The sequence below is a fragment of the Leuciscus leuciscus genome (genome assembly GCF_965113295.1).
Source record: "Leuciscus leuciscus genome assembly, chromosome: 1".
Lineage (NCBI taxonomy): Eukaryota > Metazoa > Chordata > Actinopteri > Cypriniformes > Leuciscidae > Leuciscus > Leuciscus leuciscus.
This window is the reverse complement of record NC_138725.1, coordinates 44,743,151-44,756,972: the sequence shown is the minus strand read 5'-3', so window position 1 is coordinate 44,756,972 and position 13,822 is coordinate 44,743,151. Positions and strand designations below refer to the sequence as shown.

Here is a 13,822-nt window from a genome sequence, read left to right as displayed (position 1 = left end):
AGTGAGGAGCCCACAGGGAATGGTTACCGGGCGGAAACTCCATCACTGATCTCCGATCACCCATCCCACACGGCAACCTAGGGTGGGGCGTGGTAATGGGGACTGCACCTTCGCGGACGAAGGCGAGTCTCAATCTCAACACCGAGACAGTCATATTCCCGCAATGGGAACATGAACCGTCCACAAAAGCTGCCTCAGCATGCTGAACACCCAAACACGTGACGCAGCAATCGTGACCGTCAGAAGGGGACAGGGAACGACCACATCCAGAAACGCACGGGCGGAATTACATATTGAAAAAGACGCAAACGCACCCGTGTTGCTCTTTCAGGAAGTGAGAAACCTCTCACCAGTGCCGGAGCACCCAGGAGAATGATCGCTGCAACACTGACAGGGAAGGTGCAGCCTGTACCAGTGAAGCAATCACTCTTCTCGCCCTCAACCGGCCGTCAGACAAACAAACACAAACAGAAATGTGATGCTGTTAGAACAGCAGCTGAGTGCTCAAAGAGCTCGCGACCACCGCTGCTCACGCTGTAGAAACACCAGCCAGGGAGAGACTTCCTGAAGAAGCACCGACATGCCTCTATGATTTCGTCATAGAGAACGATCGTCTCCGAAGCGAAAGACAGATGGTGTATGCATCCGCTTCCGTATTTATTCACGTCGCCATTGCGCGCATTGACTCATTCAAGCATGCTCAAAGAAGATAGGCTCCCTAGCGTGATCCCATTCAGTCGACTACGTCTGACGTTCTCGACTGAAAGGGAACTGCTTTTATGATGTGCACAAGTGACTAGATGATGTGGAGGTGGAACAAGTAGTTTTGAGAATTTCATTTCTGATCTGAGAAATATATATGTTTGTATGTATGTATGTATGTATGTATATATATATACAATCATAAAAAATATATATCAGTTATAATTATATAATTTAATTATATCTTCAAATAACTCGTATATCATGAAATACCATAGGAATAGATCGCCCACACACAAGATAGGGGGAGAGTGGGGTAAGATGATCCTTTTTTTACCTGATGGTCCTCAAGATAAGAGGAAAGCAGGCAGAAGTACAATGAAAGTATGTAAAGTACGGTAATTTCAGGAGGTTTTATTAAATGATCAGAATGTATGACAAAAAGTTCTAAAAATATGGCTTTTTAAGCCATATGACAAAATATGACAAAAAAGTGTTCCTGTGGCTCTACCAGAGTATAAACTGACCATCTAAATGAATCTGAATCAAACCCATGTGAAATTTTTATAATTTACCTATTTTAAAAACAACTTTAATAATCAAATTTCCTTTTACAAATAATATTTATTTTCTTAAAGCTAACTTAAAAACATAAAATCAACCAAATTAAGGTGAAATTTCAATATCCTTAATTGTTTGAATTTCTGAAACAATATGTTGAACACCAAAGTTGCAACCTTCCCCAAAAACAGTGTTTCTAGAGTAAAATTAAATACAAACTGAATTAGAATGAACAAATAAATGTCTCTGAAACTAATACACATTTTAGTCAAAAGGTTCTTGGCATTGCTAAATCACCAATACGGATCATATATATTTTTAGACCTGGACAATTTCCTTTGATGTAACAGCTAACATTTTTACTTTGACAAGCCAAAAACAGTTTTTAAAATAAATGGGTACCTTTCAGTCCTCCCATGCACGTGTTTCTCCTTTTCGTCTGGCAGAAATTATTGGTTGTTCCAAAATATATGGTCACATGACAAGAAAAGTGTACAGTTGCCAAGATAAAGGGGGTGGGTCAACTTACCCACTGGCTCATCTTACCCCACTCTCTCCGCTGTGTAGTTGTTTTTACAATCATTAAATATTGTAGTACAAAATATGTAATACATATTACCTCAAGCTACCTCAATCTTTTTAGTGTTTTTGTGAAGAATTTGCATTTGTGGCAAAGAGGCAACAATTAATTGAATAAAAGCTCATCTAGTAAATTAACTGGCTTCTCTGAACTAGCAGTATCATGTTGGACCAACAACACACCAAAACAAACGTTCATTCACACAAACCATCCTAACAGACTTGCAATTTGAACCAAATGGATGGAAAACCAATGAAAAAAATACAATTATAATTGAAATGTTGACTTTACTGGCTACTGGCAAATAATCACAGGAAAAAAAAAGGAAAATGTTAACTAAAGTCATGAGACTGCAGGTCAGCTGATACACACACCATACTCATTGGGCTGTTGCTTAGGGTCTGGGACCAAAAAAAGCTAGAGATTCTTTCCTTCCGCCGGTTGCCAGGTGGGAAACAGTTAGAGGAGCTCCATATGCTAGCTGGGTTCTCCAGAGACTTCAATTAGATCCATCTCTCATGGTGTGAAAGCCACAGCAATATGCTATCATGTTACACCAATTAAGCCCTGGTAAACCTTATCATGTGATCATAATGCTTTCTTTTTCTGTAAGGATATGAGGAATGCTGAATTTTTTACGTGTTTTTTTTTTTTTTTTTTTTTTTTAAAGAGTATACTAATGCCAAGCTCCAAATAAACCCACTGATACAATTTGAGCTGTTCGAGTACAGGTCATTAAATCTTGAGAGTAATTATATGGCTTGCTATTATGAAGGGTGATCATCTAGACTGGGTTACACATGGGAACTAAATTACACAGTGCTTTTCGAAGAGAAGCAATTACACCCCTGGTGAAACTGTGGTAATATTACAACGTTTTATTACCATTTTAAAGAAGTTGGTCACCATGTTCTGTATACTGGATGTTTCTAAATGTTTCATTTATTATCTGTTGGAAAACATTATTACTAACAAAATCTTTGTGATCTCTTGATTCCAAGAGTTCAGAAGAAGCCACCAGAGACCTTCCTGTTCTCCTGGTCAGATTGTAATATTTAGCCTATGTAAAAAGTGATCAGTTGACTTAACTTAAAAAAAGTGATGAAACCCATTGTTATGATATGCAATCAGTTATGTGGAATTGTCAAGTTGATTTTTTCAATTACGCATGGTTTATTTACTTAATTCCTCACTTTTTTGATTACTGATTCTGATACTGATACTGATGAACTGATTACTTTTTTCTAGTTAACTGAAAATTTAATCCAGGTGAATGGGACAATTGCACAATTGTACTAATTTATGGTAATCTTTTCTTGTGGCCTTTCCCGTGTGTTGTTCTGGGAACATATACAGAAGCCCCCCAACATTTAAAAATGAAATTCACTGCATTAGCTTTAGCAGTTTGTTGGGTTTAAAAATGTAGACTACTTTTTCTTTTTATATTTTGATACTTGACATAAGTGCAACATTTCTATGATGTTAATTAGTTATTCCGTGTGAATTTGAGGGGAACTGGCTTAATTCATGTGTTCAAAAGATTTTTTTTAAAGAATTTAATAGGCTACCTTTATTCAGCAAAGATCAATTCAATTGATCAAAAGTGATAGTAAAGAGCATCGTATTACAAAAGATTTCTATTTCAAAATGCTGTTTTTTTTTCATCAAAGAATCCTGGAAAAATGTATTATGGTTTCCACAAAAATATCCAGCTCAACTGTTTTCAACATTGATAATAATAAGAAATGTTTCTTGAGCAGGAAATCAACAGAATGATATCTGAAGGATCATGTGACACTGAAGACTGATGCTGAAGATTCAGTTTTGACATCACACACAGGAATAAATAAAACATATTAACATTTATTTTAAACATTAAAAAATTCTTACTGACCCCAAACTTTTGAATGATAGTGTAGATTCACTAAATACAACTTGGCACCGCATGCTGCAAAGAAAAGAACAGTTGAGAGAAAAGACGGTTTCTTTTTATTAAACATTTTGAGGACACTGTATTTTTGAGATATTTGTGTAAAATCTATCAATATATTGACTTATATTGTGTCAGACTACAAAAAGTTATGCAAAGATGATTGATTTACAAGTGGTTAAATGTATCATGGTTCAAGCATGTTTAGATACCCCTTTCCAACATTAGTATCATCTTTACACGGCCTGTACAAATACAAAAGTTGAAGTTACAGTTTTGTTTTTCAGGTTCCAGCAGCCACTTTATAGTGATAGATAAAGAACACCCCATGCTCAATGAGTTAAAAAAAAACTCAAACAAGTAAGAGCTTTGTCTACAATTTCAAGATGCTCTCAGAGGAAGCAAACAAGCTGACATGCAGACGTGAAATTAAAACCCCTCTTCTTTCCCTCCTTCCATGTGACTGCAGAAGCATATGACTTCCATAACTTCATCGCTCATTAACCGCTGATGGCAGGACACAATTGAGTGAGTGTTTGTGGAACTTGCCCCAGATATTCAGGTCTCAGTCCCCGGCTCTGTTGGGCAGATCTTCTCCTGTTTCAGATAGCTTCACCCTGCCTGACAACAGACCGTGAGGAACTTTACATGAGAGCCATATGTAAGGACTAAACTATGGGATACAAAGGTCAGTTATGTCCATTTAAATCCCTTAACAAGCACCGCAACAAACAAAAGACACATGCTGGTATTATTAAATTACCTCATCTACACATGAGCCAACAATTGAGTTACTTTTGTGCAGACAGTGGAATCACTATGAAGAAGCACTTAATATTAATCTTCATTAATATTTTGTACAGCTGGGTTTACGTCGGAGCAAGTATTGTTTAGACCAAAATGCATAGCCTATGAGTCAGAGGTATCTTTAAAAGACAATATTCTTTATTAGCATTAAGCGCATGCATGAAAAACGACTTATAGGCTATATAGTCCGGGCTTGACTGGAATCTCATTTAAAAAGCAATGTATTGTATGTATATAATATAATTAAAATATTGATTAGGCCTATTATGGTGTAAATTTTGTAATGGCGCTGATAACGATAAAACAATAAAGTGAAAAGGACCAAAATCCTTTTGTTGTCTGTGGTTTGTGTGTAAATGAAAACTGATGCTATAGTGCCACCTAGAGGTAAGTTTCATGCAACCAATAGCCATCAGTCAAGGCCTATGATTCCCTCCACTGCTCTAGTTTCATTCAGCTCTACACTCACATAAAAGACAACAAGCTCTATTAATGAACTTGATGTCATTTCTGTGTAATGCTGGGAATGAGAGCGAGGATAAGCAAAGGACGCAAACCATTTATGAGGAGACTTTTAAGGACAAAGGGTGGGGAGCTGGATTTCCTCTTTGGCCTAAAAGACAACACAAGCTTTGCCAGCTTGAGAATTCTTATCATTCCCTGGATATTAACACATTCATTTTAGGTAAAAGAAACTTTGCACACCAGACCAGCTATGGTCATATTTGAGCTCCAGCATGATCCATTCATCTTGTTCTAGGCCTATGTATGGTGGATCAGTGCCATAACTCTTTAACATTACATAGAAGTTCTCTTAGACATATACTGTGTATAAATGCTAAATATGTTCCCCTTTTCTATGACTTACAATGTAATGAGAGGTTGAACATATTGAGGTCAAGCATATGGCATAAGTTACATTTAAAAGTTAAGTCAAAGGGTTCAGAACAATATTCTTTAAGGCCGAATGACTTTTCCAGTTGTTCATGATTTACAAAATGTATATATATATATTAGTCACAAGTTCTACCTGATAAAGTATTTTAGGGCTTGGGATAACTAGAAAAATGCATGACTTTTCCAGGTTTAGAAATCACACCTCACTTATCCAGGTTTTTCGAGACCAAAATCCAAGTTCTTCAAAGGAAAAAAAAGTTGTTCAACTGAAATTTTGTGTGGCTTTGGCTTAGTTTTAATGATTGCTTTGTCCATTTTAAATCATATTATGTCCCCTTTGGCAGTTTGCAGAGGACCCCTATTGGGCCCCAGTCCCATGGCTGAGAACCACTGAATTAAGTGTTATCTGTATAAAAATCCTGCACAATCAATATAAAATCTGTGATATTATTTATTCATTCATTTATGAAATACACTACAGGGAAGATCAGAGCTATAGCTGTAACGTTTATATGTACAACATTTGTTTGTTCCATTTTTTGCTGAGTTTTTTGGGTGAAGTGCAGCTAAAATGGGCTATCAGGTAAAATGGGCCAAATAAGGTTGTAGCGTCATCTCTTTATTTTTTTTACAGCCAATCACTGATCTTGCATTGTTGCTTCAACACTTGTTGACATGTAACAATAGTTTTAATTGGTCTGAGTTTTTAAGGCATGCAGGGCAGAGTGTTACATCAAGCTTGTCAGAGAAATTGTAAGGTAAGTGAGCCTGACATAGTAAATTTCATTCATTTCATTCGCTATAAGGTAATTATAAGTAATTATAAGTAAGCTTACCAACAAAGAAAAGGTTTATGACCACTGTTTTGACATTCTCTTTCAAATAAAAAAGTTTAATTTAAAAAAGAAACTTAGATTTTTGTGAAAAGGGTAATTTTAGGTAGAAATGGCATACATGTTAAGCTAAAATGGGTCACTATTTTCAGCTAAAATGGGCTGCATAAACACACACACTTTTACACAGAAGTTACACAGAAATTGGGGGTGAAAATAGGTTTATATGTCTAGATATCTTTAAAAATAAGAATTGCATAGACAGTATGGCTGAATGACAAGCAAAGAAAGGAAACAGAGACAAGAGAGAAGAGAAAGGGAAAGAAAGTAAGATGTCAGTACAACCAGAGATGAAATGATAGAATGAGGGGTGCTAGTGCTACAGGAAATGTTAGTGTTTTTTTTTGTTTTTTTGTCAAATGTTTAGTCAAATGCAAATGTTTGACAAGCATACACATACATGCACACAAAAAACACTAATGCACAGAAACACACACAACATGATCTGTTCATTTTAATTGTATTTTTTAATGAAATATTTGTTCAACTTTCTATTTAATGAAATAGCCTGCCCTACAGAGTCATGGTGTTGCTATGGCACACTAAAGACAATAGTGTCAATTTACTGTTAAAAATAAAATGATTTCAGCGGAAATTACCTGTGTTGTTTACCTTTTTCACATTTAAAAAAGATATACATTTAAGAGACCCATGCTAATTTATAAAAAATATCATTAGATCTCATGCATAGCTTATTTGATGGTATTATGTAATTTACCAAAACGTGGCTCATTTTAGACTTCAACATAGTTGTTTTGCTGTTGAATTTTTCTAAAAAACCATTAATTCCCATGTATTCATTGCTTTTTTTGTTGTCAATGACAAAGCTGTTTTGACGAAACTTTAAAAAACGAGACCTTCCTCGACTTCCTATAGGTTGTGAACGCCAGTAGACTGATTTTTATTTTAAGAACTCGGGACGTTTTTGCAGGTTAAATCGCGTCACCATGGAGTGCCTGTCAGTCAACATTTTAGCTTTTCTATAGTAAACCTACATATTCACACTCCATGTAACTCCATATAGCCTAATGTTGAAGTGATTTACAGACTACAGAGAGCAGCAAGCGCGTGGAGTTGCACGCAACCAGATCCATCGGATGACGCGCTCACCCTCTGCTTTAAACAGACATCTGTTGGGCTTTTACCGCCAAAATGAAGATTCATCATGTGATAACTTCTAACTCTAATGAGATTGTGGAGACGTAAGTTTGATTGGATTTATTCATTTATTTACAAAATAACAATTCAAAATGTATACATTAAAGGCATATTTACTTTCAAGTTGAAAATATCATTTATTTGTAAAACTAGTAGCATCTTTCAGTCGCTATAGCCCCCGCAAGCTACGCCCAGACACACACACACACACACACACACACACACACACAATCTTCTAAGCATTTCTACTCTTCTCTAGCTTTCTTCCTAATCCAGTCGTCAAATAAACCTGCATTGAGTATATAAAATATAGTTGGCTCCTCAACGTTCTGTTCGTTAAAGTCGCTTTGGATAAAAATTGTCTGCAAAATGCGTAATGTAAAAGTGAATATCAGATTTAATTACACTGAATCTGCCACAGATGCAATCAACTGCTTCTGTCTGTAAAGGTGTGAACAAAAAGGGTCTATACAATTGCAACATCAAAGGGACATTGTTTCTCAGGAAATGCAAAACCTGTCGTGTGTATTGAAGCTGTTTAGTGTATTGTGGGGTCTGCATGAGGAGGTCCTAACAGAACGGTACTTATTGTTTGTGACACATTTGTCTAAACTAAACCTATCCTGAGAAATATTATAGGCAAGTGTGACAACTAGCCCCGGTCGCCCCTACAGGCCAAAATGGTGAAGTGCCATTCAGAAAACACTCTGATGTCATGACTGTAATTTGGCTATATATAAAGGATGAGCAAAATTGTGAATATTTTGCACATACTTTAATCCATTCACTTTTGAAAGTATGCAAATATAAAATACATATATATGTAGAAAATGGAAATCATTTTAACAATATACATTCAAAATAATATTCAACAAACATACAATACAAGCTCTACAAGATTCTTTTTTTTAAACTAAATTAGGTCCTGACATTAGTAAATGTTGCAGGTGGGATGAACACATCCACAGAGGAAATCCGGCCACATAGCGTACTTTTGGTTGAACGGTGCCCTCCTGAGGCATCTGGCCGCTTCCCTGTCACATCGGCAGAGGATTTTCGCACATCTGTCATTAAGCGCGTCTGCGTTGAAGACACATAAATGTAAATTGTCGGCTGTGTAAAATGAGTAGTTTGCATATAGAGCCACAAATTAACAAATCCATATTTTAGCCACAAATTAAAACCATAACTTTTATAGCTCTTAAGCAATGTACTGTAAATCTCATGAGTGTTGCCTATTGCACATTATGGTGTTTACTGCAAGAACAAGATCTTAAAATATCCCGTGGTTTGGTTAGTCTTTTTAGCCTGAAGTGTCCCGTCTGCTATAATACACACCCTGTATTACTACTACTTCCTCAAGCTGAAGGAAAAGACCAAACAAACAAAAAAATTCCTACCCAGTTTCCTCTTTACTGACTTGTTTTATTTCTCATTTAGATCCCATCTTATAATGTAAAAAGTGATTCTACACTGTAAAAAAAAAGTCGCTGCCTTACATTTTTAAGTAGAATCAACTTGATTGTTTAAGTCATTTCAACTTAAATTACAATAAACTGACTTTAAAAAATGAGTTGAATCTTGTAAAAGTTTAAAATTGCTTAACTTTTTTGGTGAGTTAAAGCAATGTAAAAACATGTTGTCATAACTTATTGATCATATAATTTTTACAGTGTAAAAGAATGTAAATATGGTGTTTAAGATCTAAATAGCACATCATACCACAGTCAGCCTGCTTGTCATCGCACGTCCACTGATACCTGTCCGTTTTCGTTTGACAGCCCGCGAATTCCGCATCCCCATAACAGCAGTCATGCTTGTGACAACACCTATAGAGAAGAACACATGCCCTTGAGGTTACCTTTAATGAAACGACACAGAGGACCAAGCCCAGTTCTGTCTGGTTTTGAATTGTTTCTTCATTATGTAACGTATAATTCAAGTAGACTTGCAGAAATACAACGTGATCTCATACACAGAGAGCCGCTGAGTATGTCGGCCAGATAAACTGCTGACTCTGTAAGACTAGTTTAAACAATACCGCTGTGGAATGTGGTGCAATAATATTAGCAGGTTTGTTTATTCTTTTTCATCTCGCTGTCTACTTCCGAAGAGCTCTTTCTCTGGGAGCAGCGAAATTGGTCTCTGCATCCTAAACTGAGGTTAAGGGAAACAGTTATTTTGTGTGTGGGAGAGCTGGGAGTATTTCTTTTTCCAGATGGAAAATGCCACAGAAAGGGACACGCTGTGACCAAGATGCATGGAGTAAATTTTAAAAAAGACTGAGCAAATCCAACCATTGCAAAGAGAAGTGCTTGCAATCACAGCTTATTTGTTGCTGGCATTACACAGAATTACACTGATGTTTGTAGGCGTCTTACCAGTCTGCTCTGTCTCTGGGCCACCCTTCACCCCCAATACCGCAGTAACATCCGTACATCACATAGGATAAAGCTGATCGTCCCGTGCTGCACTTGATAACCCCAGCTAGTTCCAGCAGACCCCTTTTACTCCTTGGAGACCTCTGCGGCTGCAGGGAAGCCATACTGACTGAAAAGAGCAAAAGGGGGAATTTAGCCCGGCAGGTATTCATTATAATGTAACCGATTTTCTACATACACCAAATTTCTTATACATGTATTCATTTAGCAGTCACTTTTATCCAATTACTTTAAAACACTTTTAACATGATGCTGTATCCTTTTAAAATATATTGCCATATTCTCACATATAATGCTATTTGTTATGATACCATCCGAAATATTTTACATTGATAGTAATTTATTAATTATAAACAAACTAAGTGTTAAAAGTTTAAATTCATGTACTTTATTGTCTAGAGTTTCCCAAGGAAAGAATAGGGCCATTTTTCACCAATGCAGTGTCAGATTCCACCGATTAAGTGTTAGATTCCAGTTGTGAGGGATTTCTTAAGTCTAAATGACCAGTGTTTCGCTCTCAGTCATAAGAATATTTTTTTAAATGATCTGTTTTGTCCACTCTGCATAAATAAATAAATCTTAAACTTATTCATACTTGGTATCTTAAAAGTCATTTTACGGTAAAAAAACAAACAAACAAACAAAAACAAAAAAAACTTTTATGCATTTTAAAAATAGCTATTAAATGCATTTGCTCAGTAATTTTATTCTCAATAATATATAGAAATAAAAAGTCTGTAGGCTATTATAAATTAATATAATATATAATTGTAGTTGCTTAATATTACTCAGTACTTAAATATATAATTACACTGTAACAATGACACCTTAAAATAAAGTGTAACCAAAAGTTTAATAAGAATTATATCAAAAGTCATACATTCTGTAAAAGTTTGGCCAGTAGAGGCTTCTTACCCCAGTTATGGGGAAAGATGGCCTTTTGGAATAATTTAACATTTTGTTCTATAACAACTAAATAAGCAAATGTTTATGCATCATCATCCTGCACAGGGAAAACTTATTTCTAAATATGTTATAGATTAATAGTAAATGCACATTGTTTTTAAGGGGGCATCACACACACACACACACACACACACACACACACACACACACACACACACACACACACACACACACACACACACACACACACACACACACACACACACACACACACACACACACTACATGTGTCCTGGCAGTCCACCCTAATCTCATTTCTTTGATTAGCTAAATGACTAAATGTAGATTATATAAGAAGAAAGCAGTGTGAGAAGGAATGGTTAAATGAGATGTGAGCAGCCTCACCTGTAAAGAGCAGGAATGTGTGATACAGCGCAGTCATTGTGCTCACAGTCAGGTAATAGTCCAGTCTCTGTTCTTCAGTCTCGGATAAACAGACTTCCTCAGTGCTGGGCTTATTTTAGATGCTGAGTAATCTCAGGACATCACTCCTACTGTAATCCTCTCTGTCTCTCTCTCTCTCTCTCTCTCTCTCTCTCTCTCTCTGCTGGAGGCTGATGTTTCCTCAGGGTTCAAATTAAGTCGAAAGTTAAAGTCTGAGACTGTTGGATAATGTGCCCCCTCTGTCTGATGACTGGTTGGGTGTTCAGCTCAGTCGGGACCGCCCTATGATGGCTGGTTGGCTTTTCCATACAAACAGCTTGAGCTGGATGAGCTGCCAACTGGAATCATGATCGAACACGCCAGCAGCAGCACAAGGCTATATTTACCTTCTCCATCTGTAAACGATCTATTCATAAACTGATTCAGGCCACAAATCTGGATAAATTAAACAAATCTGAACTCTTTAACTTAAACTCAATTTTAACTCTTTAACTCAACTGAATTTTGCACGTTGTGTACTTTAGTAGTAGTATAGCTATAGGCAATGGAATATTCTTTTTTCTCTCTCTCACTTTATTTATAGGTTTCACCACATATTACAAAATTCCAAACATTCCAGAACACAGTTGTACAATTTAACATAATAGAAAAAAATTGAAAAAAGGGGTAAGATCAGAAGATAGGCAGGGATCCAGGACATACCTAATATAAAGGGAACAATTATTGACCCCAAATAAGAATGAACAAATACCCAATAAAGTACCAAATATGCAAAAATTACCTCTCAACTAACAGACTAGGAAATTGAGGTGATATTACAGATAAAACTGCGAGCCTGCAAGTATCGGACAAAATTGTTTCATTAACACGTATTATCAAAAAACATATTCCACAAAATATTTAACAAACCCAAAAGCATATAGCCTAGATGAGTGAAATTCATCAGTTCACTCAATGCATGTGTAAAATGCAAAGCAACTGATAGAACACGTTGTGTTGACATTAAAATTAATGAAATCTGAATATCAGAATATGGATGAAAATTAACTCTACAACACACTCTACAACATAAAATGGGACTACAACACATGTATCAACAAATAGGCTAACAAAATTTCAATTAGAGGAACATTTAAAATGGTAACCATATTGTAAAACTTTTTTTTCTGTCAGTTTTCTCTAAACACTTTAAATGAACTTAAAGTGTCATATTCTGCGTCTATATTTTGCTCCTCTCATCCTTTCTTCACTCCACAGATTGAACATACCTCGTCTTATTTTTCCTAGCCAAAGTGGGGAAAACTAACACATTTTTAAAGGGGTGGTATAATGCCCTTTTCACAAGATGTAAAATAAGTCTCTGATGTCCTCAGAGTGTGTATGTGAAGTTTTAGCTCAAAATACCCCACAGATATTTTTTATATACGTGTTAAAATTGTCACTTTTTGAGGGTGAGCAAAAACGCACCGTTTTGTGTCTGTTCCTTTAAATGCAAATGAGCTGCTGCTCCCCGCACAGGGGGCGGAGCTTCAAGAGCTTGCACTTACACAGACATGCACTGAAAATTTCTAAAACGTTTAGTCTTTTATGTTCAAACCGGTTTCAGACAATTATGGAGAGACTCAAGAAGATGTGACAATATGTAATGCAACAGGAGGTTGATGAATGGTTAGTTGATGAATTGATGTATGTGTAGTTATCTTCTAGTCATTGATTAGCATATTCTGTCTTGATAATCTATAAATTGTGTTCCGGGGGCGGGGTTTATGTAAATGTTAGGGTTGGTGATGTCACTAACCTGGGAGGAATGTTGTGTAGTCGTTTGTTGTAGTCCTTAAAAAGCAATTTCTTTAAAAGCAAATATCTCCCTTTGCTTTGAACTTTGAGCGTTGTAACTTTGCAGATGCTGTTTATGCTCAAACAGCAACATTACACACTAACTAAAGTTTAAAAAGTGAAATCATAATCAACCACCCATTTAAACATTTTATTCTTTGCATTTGATTCTATGTTAACTGTAGTAACAAACAAACCAGGAACTGTAACAATAATATTTGTTTACATTTAGTGAGCAACCTTATAATAATAATAAAAAAAAAAAATCTTATGTCAGAGGATTTTCTACCTTTAACCATGTAGCCACACCCACCAGTGACATATTGCATCAACCAAAACTATTTTATCATTTAAAGAAATAGTGTCTCTATAATTAAAGACCATTGTCATGCTCTGAAAGTATAAACCAACACATTGAGCACAGTACAATCAAACTTAAACGACCCACTTTCCCTTCATTCGCCCTAACTAACTGCATGAAGACTATTATCAGTCATCATGCCCTCTTTCTTCTCACAAAATAATTTAAATCCAATTAAATAATTCAAATTGATATTCCACGTCCTTGCATTTATTTATTTATAAGTAGCCAAACAAAATTAGCGCTTATTATAGGCATTTGAATAGGCCTGCCTTTATTTATCTGGGCTTGTTTCCTTTCCTTTCT

The 13,822-nt window shown here is 36.0% G+C and overlaps 1 protein-coding gene across 1 annotated transcript; it reads right to left on the bottom strand.

The window, feature by feature from the left end:
* Positions 1-7,462: 7,462 nt before the first annotated feature.
* On the bottom strand, positions 7,463-13,775 carry pla2g10 (phospholipase A2 group X). The gene is made up of 4 exons (XM_082189895.1): positions 11,281-13,775; positions 9,910-10,078; positions 9,251-9,357; positions 7,463-8,608 (listed from the first exon to the last, which is right to left on the bottom strand). Exons 1-4 carry the CDS (start codon positions 11,315-11,317, stop codon positions 8,460-8,462), a joined length of 462 nt encoding a protein of 153 aa, XP_082046021.1. The 5' UTR covers positions 11,318-13,775; the 3' UTR covers positions 7,463-8,459.
* Between the last annotated feature and the right edge of the window lie 47 nt (positions 13,776-13,822).

Coding starts and splice junctions, on each gene's coding strand:
- pla2g10 (XM_082189895.1), bottom strand. CDS start 11,317: ATGACTGCGCTGTATCACACATTCCTGCTCTTTACAG. Junction 10,079..11,280: donor CACATTCCTGCTCTTTACAG/GTGAGGCTGCTC, acceptor TGCTCTTTTCAG/TCAGTATGGCTTCCCTGCAG. Junction 9,358..9,909: donor CCCAGAGACAGAGCAGACTG/GTAAGACGCCTA, acceptor TCTTCTCTATAG/GTGTTGTCACAAGCATGACT.